At 31.0% G+C, this 17,710-nt stretch overlaps 1 protein-coding gene across 1 annotated transcript in view; it reads left to right on the top strand.

Annotated features, from left to right (window-relative positions):
- Positions 1 to 17,710, top strand: part of LOC136974618 (uncharacterized) — a 77,842-nt gene that overhangs the window by 30,366 nt on the left and 29,766 nt on the right. Inside the window, exons 6-8 of the mRNA XM_067269547.1 lie at positions 6,568 to 6,648; positions 11,307 to 11,539; positions 11,810 to 12,409. Coding sequence (XP_067125648.1) covers positions 6,568 to 6,648; positions 11,307 to 11,539; positions 11,810 to 12,409 — 914 coding nt within the window. The remainder of the gene's footprint in view (positions 1 to 6,567; positions 6,649 to 11,306; positions 11,540 to 11,809; positions 12,410 to 17,710) is intronic.

The raw sequence follows: 17,710 nt of genomic DNA, 5'->3' as shown, positions 1-17,710 counted from the left end.
TAAACAAATTCAATTCGGACTGCATTTCTCAAACTGAAGCTTATAAAAGATTATCAAAAGTTAAAAAAGAAAAAGATCAAAGAAAATTCAATATTAATTCCAACTAGTAGTCAATTATTAACTAGTATTAATCTTGCATCTTTGTACATTTTGTCAGAAGTCAAAAAGTGAAGTATAGCTTAAAAACACTGGTTTTCTCAAAGAAAAATTTCTGTTTTCAGAAAAGCAGTTTGAATTGAATTATTTTATGAAGCAGACATAACTTTCCAACCTTATAAAATGCTTATAAAATGAATGTTATTGAAATTTCATTTTATATATTTGGCTATTATTATTTAAATTCAGTTATATTGTCTTAGAATGTTTGTAGTGGACTATACTAGGTAATGTTCATTTTACAATATATCCAGAAAGTCCATTTATCCCATATAAATCTTTTAATTTAATAATAAACTCACTAAGCTAGTTGTTCGAGTATGTGCTCCGTGATGCCAGACACGCAAGTTCGTGCACCTTGGCTCCTTTGCGACATTTACGTAAGGATATTCGATATATTGCAACCACCTTTCCTCGACGGGAAAAGAACTCGTATTTGCCGTCTCGACTCTGTATTGAAGCGAATGGTGTATAAGCGTGCAAGTAATGTCGTGCGCTTGTGACTTTCTCTCCAAACTTTGTCATTCTACATTTTGTTCGTAAAGATTTATGATAATGATATAGGCCCACAGACTACCTATACTTACTGTATATGGGTCAATAAATAGCATTTGGAATTCACTTTCTTTCCGGGTTAAAACTCACCCACGTGAAGTAAATTTTCGTATAGAAAATGTTTTTGCAGAAAGAAAACTTGAAACAATTATTTATAACTCAAAATTTATAAACATAACTATGATTATAATGATGATAGTTATAAAAGCATGATCTTACATATTAAGTGGCATAAGGTTATTTTTATGAAGTGTTTTAAGAAGTTTAATCGTTGCAAAAAGTTCACTGAGTTCAGCGTTATATCCACGTTTGCGATATAACGCTGAACTCAGTGAACTTTTTGCAACGTTTATACAGTCTTTGGCGTGAATGTTGTCGTACCGACATTTAAGAAGTTTAATTTCTTACACACTTTTCTATTGATTGTGTTTTGTCTGTAAATGATTGAATTGAACATGTAGTTATAACTGTCTGCCTTTGGGTAGAGGGGAAAAAATTAAGCAATGAATGACAATAAAAAATATTCAGGAAATTCTACTAGTATTGAAAGTTACAATTAACTCTATAAAAAATCTAGACTGCTTGGGGCTGATCAAGTTTCTTCTGTAGTCTATTTATCATTTTTTTAATAGGAAAAATGGAACTGGTTTTCTTTTAGGTAATAAAATGTCACTTGAAATTTTAAATAAATATCTACTGTTTAACATTTTAATAAAAATAATTTTTACCTAACCTAACTAAACTCCTTTAGATAACAGCTTATAAAGATGAATATACACAGTTTATATTTCAAATTTTTAAACCTTTTTTCTGGTTACAATGCTGTCGATACAACAAACAGTTAGATAAGATAAATAAATAGGACAAATAATTCGAAAAGATATATTTTACTTGATTTGTCTCAAATTTCAAACCTTAAGGAGTTTTTATGATTATTCTCTATAATGTTTTTTAGAGGAATTTCCTCCCATCATCAATGGTACACCATACAGATATTTAATTACAAAACTTTCAAATTCCTATAAGACATAAAAATTATAACAAATTCAGTTCTGTTTTTTTAATGAAATTTAAATTAAAAATTTTTGAAGAATTTACAAACTACCATTATCCATATCCTTACTATATTAACTGTTACTTATTAAATCATTTAAAACAATCTCGGTTCACCATTCTTATATACACTTCTTACTTGTTAGCATCTAACTTTATTCAATTATTTAACATCTTTATTATTTCTACTTTCTTCTTATCAGTCACAGTCTTCTAAACATCTAATAACAACTGCATCACTTTTATTTATCACATTATTTTCTAAATTTAATAGATAAATACACATCTGTTCTGTCATTCTTATATTTGTACATATCCTCTTTGTATAGTTCTTCACTTCCACCATAGTACTCTTACTGTTTTCTCACATTTTTCTTGAGCTAAATGTGCCTTAAAATTTTTTCTTGCTATATTCTTTAAGTTCTAGTCTCATTATCAAGTTTATGGTAGTTTCCACATATCATACTTCTTTACCTCCACTTTCCATTTATTGACTTTTGCTTGGTGTATACTGTATTTATTTGAATATAAGACGACCTCGCATATAGGAGGAGGTGTGACTTTAAAGATCAAAATAAAGAAAATTAGTTTTATTAATACAATTCTAGTTTTATTTCGTTTAATCGCAAGTAAAACATCAAATGAATGTAAATGTACACACTGTCCCGCAAAAATTACTAGCATTTTAAACTTTAAGGAAAAATCTTGTAAAATCGACGACATAATTTGTTCACGTAAAGCCGGACGATCGGGAACCTTTTTTTTACCAATTCTTAACAGTCGAATCCATTCTCCGTCGATTACGCTTACGAGTTTCTCCGAATTCTGATTTTCGAATAATCATCTATTTTCACGTTGGAATGGATTCAAATTTATATCGTGCTCCCGTGTGTTCTTGGAATTTCAGTCTGGAATTCAATTCAAAAGCTTTGCTTTTCTTATTGCTATTCATCTTTATTCCTGATAATATACAAGAAAGATTCAAACAATCCAGATAAAATACTTGTTATTAAATACAAGAGGGTAAGCATTCGGTAAAAAAATGCGAATATACAGTTCGCAAAAATTATTTGCAAAAACGCAAAGAATCTTTCGTTTGCATGTATAGGACGACCTAGGATTTTGATGCTGTGATAAATGAATAAAAACCTTGTCTTATATGCAAGTAAATACGGTATTTTCAAATCTTTTTCATTTCATATCGTGTCAAAGACTTATTTTTCATGAAAATATTTCTTCACTTATTTTCTTCAACACATTTAACATTTTAAAACTGTCATATCATCTTTTGGAACAATCATTTGTTTCTCTATGCAGTACCTCTCTTCCATTCTCTTCAATTCTCTTTTATTCCTCTTCCATTTTTCTTGCAACCTAGTTCTATTCTGCTCTTCATTTTTTAACTATTCTATCCAGTATAAACTTTCTCCAATCTATTTATTTTCATCTTCAACTCCTTCTCTTCACTACAATATTTATATGCTCCTATAAACAGACTAATAATTGCTAATTTATATCTGGTAAGCTCTTGTGATTTTCAATGGATTAAAGACTCTGGCTACTTCATTTCTGTATACTTTAGTAAATATTTTATCCTCAACTTGTGTACTGATATCTATGACTGTTTCTTCTTTCCTCTTTATTTCCAATTAGAATACTTTACTGTTTTTATTTATTTTTTTGCTGTAAAGTTCTTCATTCTGTTCTTTTTCCCAAATATTCAAACAATTAATAATCCCGATTAATCAACCAATGTATTTCTGTTTATATGTGAATATCACTGCATATTTTTTTGCTGTATTCCTTTCTGACTTCTATACAACTATCTTTGCTGTAATTATTGACAAAGGTGGTCCAATTAGTAATCCAATTTTGTGATGGTAAAATCTACATGTAAACATAAAACATGGATGCATCTCTTGCATTCTATAGGGTAAATCAGGATTAGATGGTGAACAAGTGTAATTATTATATAAACTGAAAGCACCATGCATCCTAAGAGCATTAAGGGCAATTGCCTGGAGCCCAAACCAATCTTTTCTAAGAAAATATTTTCCCAGAAATTTTCCCTGAACAAAATTGTCTGAAATCAACACTATACATGGGATCTTCTAATTCAAATTCACCTGGGCTCCATGAAGCTATAACATGCCACTGGTATATATTGTGTTAGTTGAAACCCATGCTTGCAGTGTGTGCTGTTTACATACAATTGCTGTAAAAATAGATGAATAAACTGATGATTCTATTTCTGACTTGCAAAATTTTTACATGTGTTTGTTTACTGTAGCCTCAAAAATCATAGTTAATATCAGGGATGACTTTTGTTTCTTGCATATAATACTTTAGAAGCTTGAATGATGAGTGTAACTTGTAATTGATCATCTAGTAGAGGGCTCACCCATATAATGTTAACTAACTAACCCACATTTTAAGGGTGAGATGGTGATTTGGCAAAAAATTATATTTTGTATATTTGAATCTGTTTTTCAGAAAACACTACTATTTGCTTGTTGTTGTTTTGTTTGGTATGATAAGAAAACATCAGTAAGATAGATAAGACAAATATATTTGTTAAGACAGCAATTTGAAATGTAAAATTAGTTAAATATTGTTAAATCTTTTAATTGCATAATGCAGAATAAACAATTATTCTTATATATATTTTTTTCAGTCTTAAATATTTTTTTTATATTTTACACTTTGTAAATGTAGATTAGTAAATTAATAAATAAAAATACTTTAAATTTTCACTTGAATTGTGAGCTTTCTGACAGATTATGAAAAATAACACTTTCTGTGTTTTATGGCATATTATTATGATTTTATAATTTTATGAAGTTTAACAATAGAAACAAAATATTTTAAATTTTTTTGCATTGAAATAATTAATAAATACAGCTTATTTTATTCTGTTGATATTAAATATGCAAGGTTTTTAAGTTACTTATCAAGGAAGCCCCTCAACTGTAAATTTAACTCAAACTGCACCATTTGGAATGAAAAGAAATCTTTATAAAAAAAGCCAAGATGCTTTTAGACCATACATCCAACACGAGTCAGCAAGATATATACAGATTATGAGAAGATGCCAAATTACTACAAGTAATTATGCCCATGCTGAGAGGTTCATAAACATAAACAGAATAAATAAGCTTCCCTGCAACAAAAAAGTTAATACATGCAACAGCTTTGAGAAAAGTAGCTTGAATTAGACTTAGTGTTTCAATTCTTTCATGATATTTAGTACTCTGCTGTCAAAGGGTTGAACTTTTTAATCTAATAGTCAAATTTGGAAAACTCCAAAGCATTTGGATTATAGAAAAAAAATCAATTTATTGGAACACTGCAAATACATTATCTGTCATATTAATCCAGAATTACCCATGGTGGTTAAACAGTGGCTCTTCTACACTCTTGTTGCAGCTCCTGTCTATTGGACTCGTACTCCTTATTTCTTAGTGGTCGGGGCCCAACTTTGATGCCGTTCGTATATACGTGGACATTCACAGAGAGGCAAATAGAGCACTTGCCCCTCCCTGGGCTCAAATAAAAAGTTCCACAAATTATAATCATAAAAGGGATTGAATATGTAATCTTACACCCTTGATTATGTGATGCTTTAATACAATACTGTATTCTATAATCTACTTGTAAAAATTTATTGATATAATGTCTCCAAGCCTTGGCCCCCTCAGAAAATTTTATGAAGACACCATGCCTATATATAGGTTATATATAAAATACCGTTCTAATATGTGATTCAATTTATGGCTCTTATCATGACAAGGTTTGGCCACCCTGGACTTTATAATACAATATTTTTATCCTGACAAGAAGTTAGTCCTTTTATATAGAACAAATTATTATTTTAATTCCTGTATTTTTGTAATTATAACATTGTTTAATTTAAGTAACAACATAGATAAACATGAATGATCTGAGGAAGGCAGTTTTCATCTAATGTAAATTTTCCATATAGAAACTCATAAATATATATATATATATATATATATGCATGTATATACATTTATGAACAAAGATATGTAACATATGGTATATAGATTGGTGTATGAAAGTTGTCTTAGGTATGTATTCATAATGAATTTCTTATAGTTTAGACATTTGCAGATTGATCCTAATTGTAGGATTTAGAAATGAATATAAAGATTACAAAAAACTACTAGGAGTAACAAGTGTTCTAGCTATTTCTAGTTTATATGATTCACTGCTAGAGATGCTTATAATATTTGAAAGGAACACTTGTCATGGAGGTAAGCAAGTAGATGTGAACAAACAGCAGTTAGTACAGTTATAAAAGAAGAAAACTATAAAACACATCAACTTTTGTCATTATAGCAACCAATATTGGTTTATTTCTGCTTACTTGCCTCCATAACAATAGAATTTTTTTTAAACAAGTATATGCATTCCTAGATAACTGGGAAATACTCAAACACACTATTTCTAGTTTTTTGAAATTTTTACTTTCATTAAAACATTATATAATATATCATTACATCTATGGAGTTGTGTGTAGAGTCTAGATTTTAAGATTTATTAAATACTGGGATTAGAAGCTCCAGAACATGTATGTTTTAATTATGTTAAATTATTAAATTATAAAAATAACACTAACACTTGAAATGAGTTACATTTTATTTATCTGAACTTTCTAGCTTGATTATATTATACAAACTTTACTTGATTTTTAAAAATTTTTGTTTCATTATATACTTTAACTAGAAAGTTTGAATTTTAAAGTTATATATTTATGGGAAAATGTCATATTTTTTCTAATAGGAAATGTATCTGCAATTGACAGCCAAGCTGTTTTTGCAGTTCAGTCATTATTAGAACCTACTCAAGTGGCATCAGATTCAGGTAAATATTAATATATTAAATGTTAATGTTACATTTAATTAAATAAGAAAAATGACTTTAAAATATGTATAATATTTATACTATTCTTCATATATTTGAATGCTGCAAGTTATCTGTAGGATATTTAATGTTAACTATATGACTAAGCTATATATTGTTGACTATAACTAAAAGGTGATTCAATGACTGAACACTTATTATGTGGAATATCTGCATGTAAAATGAAAAGATGAACATGAAATACAAATGGAACTATTTATTTCATGATAGTAGTGTTTAAACTTGTAGTCTAATATTTTACAGACTACAAGTTTGCAAGTGTGATGATAAAGATTAACTTTATATATTAGTTAATTGTTTTGATGATATGCATGTCATGGCACGAAAAATGTACAGGTTAGGGAATACAGTCAAGTCTGCATAAGTCGATACCTTAAGGAAAGTGAAAATGTGTCGAGTTATCTAATATGATGACTAAAGCGAAGTTGAAAAAAACCACAATACTATAATTAGGAAAATACAGTAGTGCAATGTACCACTCTGACCATCCATCACTGACACTAAAGTTGGTTTCTACTCCAAGTACCCTAGCAATTTCCATCGCCTTTTGTTTCGGTATCGGTCCCGAAATAGGAAGATTTGACGAACAAATTAGCTTTAGCTAACGTATGAGAGCATCTTCGACATCTTTGTACGGCGACTTTCTCCGGCGTTTTCGAGACGGCCACGACGAAAATCCAAGAAAATGTTTCTTAATATCCTCTTTTTTCTTCAGGATTCCCACCAATGTTGTTTTTGAAAGATTTTTTTTTTGTTTTGCAAATTCATCTTGTGAAGTTTTCTTACATTCAAATTCAGAAACAAGTTTGTATTTTTCCTTTTGTAAGCATTGTTAGCTTTTGGACACTCATTTCTAACAGAAATGTGAAACACGTGCTACAAATAACACTTGAAATGAAAAGTGAGAAAATGCAAAATTGGATTCTGTTATGATGTTGATATAGATTGTATATTTTCTTTTCGTTTATCTGTTATTATTTTATATATAAAAATACATAAAATGTTAAGACGTTTTTATTATGTATATATTAATAAATAAGTTGACTCCCCCTCCCAAAAAAATGAGTTCACACTGCACTGTGCAGTGTGAACTCATTTTTTCAGGAGGGGGAGTCGACTTATCGGACGTCTAAACAAGTGTGGGACATCAAAAGTATGTTGATTTATCCAGTGATGACGAGTTAAATGGTGTCGAGTAAACCGGAGTTTTTTAACATTAATGCCTACATAAGTCGGCCGGGACCACAGAAAACTGACTACTTAACGACGGTGTCGACTTATACCTATGACGACTTATGCGGTCTCGACTGTAGTTGCATAAGAAAGTTTGAGAGTCCTGGTATTCAGACAGAGCAGAACTGAGAATGTTACAGATAGCTTTTTTAATGAAAATACTAAATTATATTTTGATGCTTTAATTATAATGTTATAATTGTTACATTTTTACCTTTTAAAATTTCAAATACAGTAGGGGGTAAAAATATTGAATAATAATGGTATTTTCAAAATTAGCAAAATACCAAAAAGTCAGTATTAGTTAGGTTTTTTTGATACAGGTATTCTTGGTACCCAATTCCTAGGAATCCTGGCATATTTTTGAAGGTTGATTCCCCATAGAAATGAACTCAAGTCTCAGATATTTTTTAAAGCTTTTAACAAGTATTTTACACATAGTTTACGATCAACAGCCATTTTAACTCTTGGTGAAAAATTTATTATATAAGCTGTTTATATACAAAATCATTCCAAAAGTCCCAAAGAACTTTTAAAATGATTTTGACTGTGATGTTTTTTCACAAAATATTTTTAATACCGTATTTTACAGACTATAAGACGCACTTTTTTCTTTGAAAAATTGCCTCCAAAATTCGGGTGCATCTTATAGTCTGTAGCGTCTTATAGGTATTTTTTTTTAAAACTGCTTAAAAATTAAGGTGCGTCTTATAGTCTGTAAAATACGGTTTATAATAGCTATATAAAAGTTCATTATTTCATTCATAACATACTTTTATATAATTTTCATATTTTTTCAAAGTATTACATTGTCATAATACTTTTACTTTCTTGGCTGTTTGAACTCGGGAACCTTGAAACATTGAGAAATGCAGAAAAAAAAAATTGAAGGGTTTTTGTATGTGTGTGGATGTTATGATTTTGTTCACCAACTTTGAAGCTCTTGTGCTTTATGTCAAAAGGTTTTGAAATTTTGCAGGGACATTTGTATATTAGGGACATTGATGCTATTAAATTTTGGTGGTTAAAGGTTCAAGGGGTCAGCCTCCACTCAAGATATGAGTGGGGTTGGACTTAATGAAGATTTTACTCATCTTCACCCAAAAAATTAAGTAATAGCTTAAATGGCCAAAAGTTATTTTATTAATAATAATTATTGTAAAGAGTTTTTAATAAAATGTCGTAACAGGTGGCATCACACACAATTTTAAGTATTGTTACTGGGAAAGTTACGCGACTCGTTGCTGGATTTTTTCAAAACTGCAGTTTTTGGAACAGTTACACTTACATTTATTTTACACCATTGCAAAATGATAAGTGAAATCAAAAAATAATCTGTAAAATGGTCTAATGAATAGTATACATTTATTTAAAATGAATCATGGTTAGAACAAAACAAAAATATATTAATATTTTTCTTATATAATTAAAAAATTCTCATATTTATACTATTTCATAGAAATGGTGCTCAAAGCCTAACCTGGCCCCATGTCTCTTATGTCATGGGGTCTTTATCAATCATCACTTAACCATTCTTAAAAGTAGCTAACTTGCTAATAATGGAAAAGTATATATTTTATACATAAGTTTTAAGTTATATTAAATGAATTGAAGATTTAATCAATATTATTTTTGAATAAAAATGATATTTTCTAATCGGCAGTAATTTAATTAAATAAAATTATTTTTTTTAAGTTGTTCAGCATATAAAATGTGGGTTAAATTAATATATTTTGACTATACAGTGTTAATTTCTGTCCATTAGGGGCATGCCTGATCCATACAGGCTGAACTATGTGGATGAGGAATAGATATATTATTTTAGCAGTAGGTAGGTGGCTAGGTTGCCATCTCTCATCAAATTTAATAATTATCAAATTATTATTAATTAGCAATAAATTATTAGGTATGTTATTTTAATTCAAATTATGACTGTCCACTTTAGATTCAAATCTGTGTCTTTATGACAGAATGTGGGCTCAAATTCAAGCAGATAACTAGAGGATAATCTTATTTCTTAGCCACTTCATATTGAAATAACTGAATAGTAATAGAAATCAATGATTTAGACTTAGTAAACACTAGTGTTGTGTGTTTTCCAAAGACACTTGGCAAGTTTTCTATCAAATATCTTTATTCATTCTAGTTGATACGGTGCGTTGTCTGTACACGTTTCGGGTTTTGCCCCTCCTCAGTCAACTGTTGGTTACTTTTTATAATGTAAAATCTTGTAAAACTGTATACATTACGATTTTAAAAAATTCGTCGACTGTAAAAATACATTATAACTTTAAAAGTTCACTGTAAAACTTAAAAATATGTTGCAAGTGTAAACATTTTTGAACTGTTTCACGCCCCAGGGAAAGGAAAAAGGGGTGGAAACAGTTCAAAAATTTTTACACTTGCAACATATTTTTAAGTTTTACAGTGAACTTTTAAAGTTATAATGTATTTTTACAGTCGACAAATTTTTTAAAATCGTAATGTATACAGTTTTACAAGATTTTACATTATAAAAAGTAACCAACAGTTGACTGAGGAGAGGCAAAGCCCAAAACGTGTACAGACAACGCACCGTATAAACTAGAATGAATAAAGATATTTGATAGAAAACTTGCCAAGTGTCTTTGGAAAACACACAAAACTAGTGTTTACTAAGTCTAAATTATAGAACGAGACACGATTTCATCAAACAGATCAGAAATTAATGAGTCAATTCAACTTAACTAGGCCATCGTGTGACTTTGTCATATTGCAATAGAATTTAGGTTGAGCTGGAAAGAAAAAAGCTATCCCTGCACTTGTTAGGCACAGAAGAGCCAATCCTTATACCTGCTGGCTATGGGAGTCACAATTCTTGCACTGGCTGCGTACAGAGAGACTATCCTTGCACTTGCCGACATGGAGAGAGAAAGAACAAAGCAATCCTCATCAATTGTTTTGTTCTGGTGTTTTGTTCATTTTTTTCACCTATTTCTGTTAGGTGCATGCAATACTGTTTTTGACCCCTAGGTTAAAATTTTGTTATGTATGCTTAGTCTCACCAGAGTGCAAGGACATTGTCGGTTTAACTCCTGTGTATATCAAAAACCCCTCAATCTCTATTTTTTTGCATTTAAATGAACCCTCATTGCTTTTTTGATTCCTCATCTCAAATAATGGAAAATGGCAAAGTTTTGTTAAAATCTGTAGAACTGATTTTGAGAATAAGTACTATTCTGTAAGCATCATAGAATAGGCTTTGCCTCAAATATTTTTTGAATATTTATATGCTGTTAAATAAAATGAACAATCAAATGTAATGTCATTAAATTTTAGCTTTGATAAGATATATTTTTAAATAAAGCATTAACTCGTTATTTTAGGCATTGCTACGGTAGCTGTAACAGATGAAGATGATGTATTTCAATGTGGAAAATGCAAGAAACAGTTTACTTCCTTAAGCTTCTTCATTGATCACAAGAAAGAACACTGCTTAAATATTTTATCTACGGGAAATACTGTGACGGCTCCATCGTCTCAAGTTTTAAATAATACGCAAAACACGCAGGTGACGGCGACGACTTTAAATCAAGTGGCACAGCCAATGCAGGCTCAGGTTTGTTTCAAATAATACTGTAATAAATTCCACTAAAATAAGAAACACTTTCTGAATTTGTAGAATGTTACATTAAATATTTGTACTAAAAACAAAGACTAAGTAGTACAGAATTTACTAAACATTTAAAAAATTATTGTTTCTGTAATGAATGAAATTTTAATTTTACAATACAATAAGTGAAATGTTTCTTACAAACTTACAAATGTTTCTAAAAAATGATATTCAATATTTATTTTCTAAATAGAAATAATAATCTTTTTCTAATAGGTCCCAACTTCTCAACTGACAACTCTTGCTCCAAATATGGTACTGAGTGAAGCCGACCTGTTATCATTGACAAATATTGAACAAAGTATTGCTACGATTGCGAGTTGTCCTACAATACAAACAGTAACTACCGTTACCAATAATCCACAACTTCAACATATTAATCTTATTGGCCAGTCGTCGTCGTCATCGCATTCGGTGGATCAGATACATCAGAATCAGTCTACTCCACAGATTCAAGCACATGCAGTTGGATTATCTCTTCTTACAAATACTTTTGTTTCTACGCCTTTATTTGTAGGTAGTCAGACGAGTCCTAATCCTAATAATGTGTCCGGTATGGTCGTCAGTCTAGGAAATCCTTCGTTAAACAAGGATACAATCTTATCTCCAGTGAACAGTAATTCCAGCAACAAGCCCGAAAGTTCGGACCAGTTATTAACCGAGATGACTCAGTCACAGAATCACGAAATTTCTTCAAAAAATCCAAGTCAAGATGATGATTCTATAAATGTGGCAACTGAATTACAGAATAATCAATCCAAACCCAGAAAACGTGTAAATAATAATTCTGAATTAACAGAAAATGGATCAAAAAAAGTAAGTCATATATTTTTTCAGTTACACAGAATTTTAGTTGGTTTTCTGCTTTTTTATGAAATGTTTTACATCAACTCTCATCAGAAGAAAAATGATTATTATTCAAAAAAAATTGCTTAATTGGAGGCTTATTGTCATACATAATTTCTGAAAATAAATAAATAAAAATATATTATGTTTTGAGATAAAGCTGTTGATCTAAACAGAAAATCTAGAAAATATTTTTTATCTCCATAATCTTTGAATCCGAATATTTGTTTTTATGTTAATTCTATCAGTCATTTTGAAGTAGGTGTAGATTTGTAGGGATTTAAATTAGCATTTATGATTTAGTATTGTTATCTTTACATACTGTAAATACTTCATAAGCAGTAGCATACTTTTTCAGAATGGAAAAGTTTTTACTTTTGGTTCTTATTCAAGTAGTTTTACTGTTTAATTAAATTAAATTTTTAAAAGATTTTAAGTTATTTAAACATTAATATTAGAAATAGATGATCAATATCAATATTTTAATATTTTTCCGCCTTTCTGAAGGCAATAAATTAATAATTCAACAATATAGACAGTTGTATCATCTATTTCCAATATTAACATTTAAATAATGTTGAGATAAAATCACTACTATATATACATGAAACAAAAGGATATCTATAAAAAAATTAATTAATAGACAAATTGTGATCAAACTAGAAAGAGAAATATATGTGAGGTAGGGTCAAAAAATTCAGGGACTTAGAATATACTGTAGTTCTTTGCCTTGAATAGTAATCTTCATAGGCGATGATACACTTTTGCCAGTATTCATACAGCTTCTGGAAGCATTGCTGTAAGATTTCTTTTGCAATACCTGTAATGTTTCCTGCAATGCTGTTTTTATCTTATTTGATGACTTAAAATCTGGACTCACTTGGATATTTTACATTGTCTGCATGTTTGCATCCATTGTAAACAGCCTGAAGATGTCACGAAATGGACAACGATACCTTCTCCATGACAATGTGCCTGCACATCAGTCCATAATGGTCACTGAATTTCTTGCCAGAAATTGTACTAATGTGCTTCTACATCCTGCCTATTCACCCAACTTAGCTCCTTGTAATTTTTACCTCTTTCTACTGATGAAATAACATCTGCAGGGACATCATTTTCAGTTATCAAATGAAGTAAAAGCAGCATCACAGGAGGCATTACATGTAGTTGCAAAAGACTGCTTACAACAATATTTCCAGAAGCTGTACAAGCATTGGTGAAAGTATTGTTGCCCAAGGGAATATTTTGGAAGATGGTTCTACATCTGTGTTTTAAACTATTCAAGGCAAGAAATTATGTGCCAAGTTCCTGAATTTTTGGATCCTACCATGTTGTGTGTTAATAAAATAAATGCTGAAACTTGTGGATTAGTTTTCTGAGACAAAAATGAATAGAAAATATAAATAGAAATCTTTGCAAATTCTGTTCCATTATTGAGGCATTAACTGTTAAATGTCTGTAATTCAATAATAGCTGCAAAATAACAATGTAATGTTCATTTATTTATTCTCATGGTCTAATGAATAAAAGAATGAAGTTTTTTGAAAAAAATAATTGAAGAGAAAATATTAAAATCAAATCTTCAGCATTCCAGTCTGTGAGGTCCTGGACAGATCCAAACCACAAAATTTGCAAAAATTTAGTTGATTGGGAGAAAAATAATTTGTTTAAAAAGACAAGAAAAAATTGTTGTAGTTGGACACCCTTTTGTTGTTAAAATGCGACGCAGAGTCGTAAATCTTAGAAGGAATGTCGTCTTATGATTGACCATTTCCGGTTGGGAGATTGAATTCAGCTTTGAGTTTGACTTCTACACTTCGAGTTGGGATCCTGTTATGCTTAGTAATGAGGGAATGACCACTTGGAAAGCATGGATGAGGAAAATCAACCAATCAGAATGGCTGATAAAAAATGGAGATTCATATAATCCCCAATATACAAGGTCACATTGCACTCGTACTTAGTCAGTTAACATGCGCACAAAATGTCAACACGTTGGAGAGACAGTCTCTCCTCAACTGTGAAATTGTTACCTGTGCACAACTCTTGGAGTCGCAGACCCGTTTCTTGCTTCGCTCCAACCCTGTGAGTGCTAAGTGCTGTTTGACGCCCGTCCTCCTTTAGTCTGTCTGACTACAGCCTTCTCACATCTGCCCTGGGGCTAAGGATCTACTTCAACAGCATCAGGAATCCAAGTGACGATCCTTAGGACTACATCCTTACAGACTTAACTTCCCCCTCTACATTTTTTGATTCGGTTTTACTTCCAAGAATTTAATACTCAGGTTTTGGTACTTAACTTAAAAACATCATGTATAGAAAAAATAAAAAGACTGACATTTAAATATTATCATAAATCATAATTGATAGTTTAACCAGAAAGATTTGCTTAAAAAATATTTTAGATCATCATCCCTGCATCTAGTAGAAATGATAAGTTTAATGGATTTTTTTGAGCTGTGGGGAGAGAAATTATTGAAAATTTGCTCTTATCCAGCTTTTTACACATACATTTACAGATATATGTTTTTTTTCAATCCATTAAAAATATCTTTTCAGTGAATTTTGCAAGGTTATAAAACACTATGTAAGATTAAATTCTGTTTAAAAGTATCTGACCATCAGATAAAGTTTTTTACTGTAACCTACAAGTCCCAGTTTAAAAATCACATATTAAATATTTAAAATGTTTCTATTGATGCATGTGCAATAACTTGAATAATTGAAGAGTTTAGTGTTTCCTTTTCAATTATTTGTTTTATATAAATGTCCCAGTTTTAAAAAATTTTTTCTACAATGTTTTTACTAAATCATACTACTGTGATCAAAAAGTATTGGAAATGGTTGATTTAAACTGCACACATACAAGAGGGCACTGTCATCTTTCTTTTGTTGTTTGATATGACTTTCATTGGCATCTAGCAGCAATACTTATGTCGTCATCTGCTTTCGTTTACAAATAAACACTTGTTTTGTGTGTCGAGGATTTTTCTATCGGCAATTTTTCAAAATGTCGAGTGTAATAGAGCGAAGAATGTGCATTCAATTTTGTTTTTACAATTGAATTACTGCTACAAAAACATTGGAAATGTTGCAGAAAACCTTTGGTGATGATTTTCAGAAACAAGATTTTTTGAATGGTACAAGATGTTCAAAGAAGGCAGAGAATGCATTGAAGATTAACCATGCTGGTAGACCATCCACTTCAACTGATGAACATCATATTGCTCAAGTCAGAGATTTGTTGCTCAGTAATTATCTTTAACAATTAGGGACATTATTGAACATGTTATGGTATCATTTGGATCTTGTCAAGCAGTTTTAAAAGATCATTTGGGTTTGAGGCACATCACTTCTCAAGTCATTCCAAAAACATTGAATTTTTTCCAAAAACAACAATGTGTTTGAATGGTTGAGAAAATGTTTTCTCAAGTAGAATCATTCTTAAAATGCATCATTACAGATGATGAAACATGGATCTTCACCTTTGACACTGAAACAGCTCAACAATCAAGTGAATGGCACTCTAAAGGTGAAGTAAGACCAAAAAGATCACATCAAAGTTAGTCAATAATCAAGGTTGTGTTGATTGTTTTCTTTGATTGTCATGGTGTTGTGCATCACAGATTCCTTACAACTGGCAAAACTATCAACAAAGAATATTATTTAAGCATTTTTCATCATTTGCGTGAAGCAATTTGTAGAAAATGACCTGATTTGTGGCGAGAAAACTTATGGATTTTGCACCACGATAATGCACCTGTTTATGATGCTTTTGCTATTTGTGAATTTTTGGCCAAAAATTCAACAAATACATTTCCACCAGCTCCGTATTCATCTGACATAGCACCATGTGACTTTTTCCTGTTTTTTCAATTAAACTTTCTGCTTCAGAGTCATTCTTCTGGTTGATTGATACCATAAAACAAAATTTGCTGTGAGTCCAAAATGGTTTCCCAAAAGTGACTTTAAAGCATGTTCCAAAGATTGGGAAAAACATTGGCATAAGAGCATTGCAATGGAAGGAGATGAAGTAAATTTTGATGAATAAGTTTGAATCTTGTGTTTTATTGAACCATTCCTGATACTTTTTGATCACAGGACTATTAACCTAAAGATTTCTTATAGTTTAGCTTATTTACTGTTTCAAAAGTTTCAACCAAATGATAGTCATCCTTTGTAATTTACTTTAAAAAATCCTTAATACAGGGTTTGTCCAAAAAGTAACATCAGCGATTTTACTGTGAAGTGAATACATGTTGCAGCATGCTTGGAACGGTGGGGATCGGTGGAAGGAGTAGTCAGGTTACGCATGCGTGGTCGCTCAATCACCTCTGACCATCCGGACAGTAAGGACTGGCATTTTCGTAAACCTTGTTTTTGTCTCTCCTGCAAGCTGCGATGCAGCATTCAATTCAGCAAAGGATTGCCATCAAGTTGTGTGTAAAACTTGGCAAGTCCGCAGTGGAAACTTTTCCCGTGATAAAGACTGCCTTTGGTGATGATTGTTTATCGGAACGCCAAGTTTACTGGTGGTACTGTACAAGGCATTTGTTGAAGGCCATGAAGAGGTCAGCGATGAATCCCATGTTGGAAGTGCCATCAATGACCACCACCAATGAAAATGTGACGCGTGTGACTGAACTCTTGAGCTCAGACCGTTGTTTGAAAGTTCATTTAATGGCACAGACATTAAACATTCCAAAAAGTACCATTTACGATATTGTGACTTTACCATGACAACGTGCCAGCCCACACTGCCTTCCTCGTGACCTGCTTCCTGGCTGATTCAAAGGTGCCAATGGTTCCCCAGCCGCCGTACAATCCCGATGCCGCTCCCTTTGACTTAATCTTGTTCCCACGCTTGAAAACTCCCATGAAAGGACATCATTTCAGGACAGTTGACAAAGTCAAAAAGTCTTGTACCAAGGCTCTAAAGGACATTTTGGAAAAGGACTACCGTGACACCTTTGATGCCTGGAAATCTCACTAGAAGCGATGTATCAACACGGAGGAGCCTATTTTGAAACCTTTTAATATATTGTACCGATTGGATCAATAAATGTCTTCTAATCAACTCACTGACATTACTTTTCGGACAAACCTTGTATTTTCTGTTAACTATTAACTGGTTTTCATAAAGTAAATAATAAATACATAAAAATTTTCACTGGTTTACATAAAAAATATATAAAAATATTTATGAATCTCACTTTTTTGTAGTTCTGTAAGCAGGTTTGTTGAGACTTGTACTGTACATGGCTCAAG

Source organism: Centruroides vittatus, unplaced genomic scaffold (genome assembly GCF_030686945.1).
Source record: "Centruroides vittatus isolate TY-2023 unplaced genomic scaffold, ASM3068694v2 contig_351, whole genome shotgun sequence".
Taxonomy (NCBI): domain Eukaryota; kingdom Metazoa; phylum Arthropoda; class Arachnida; order Scorpiones; family Buthidae; genus Centruroides; species Centruroides vittatus.
The sequence above is the reverse complement of the archived record's forward strand: the minus strand, read 5'-3'. Positions and strand labels throughout refer to the sequence as shown.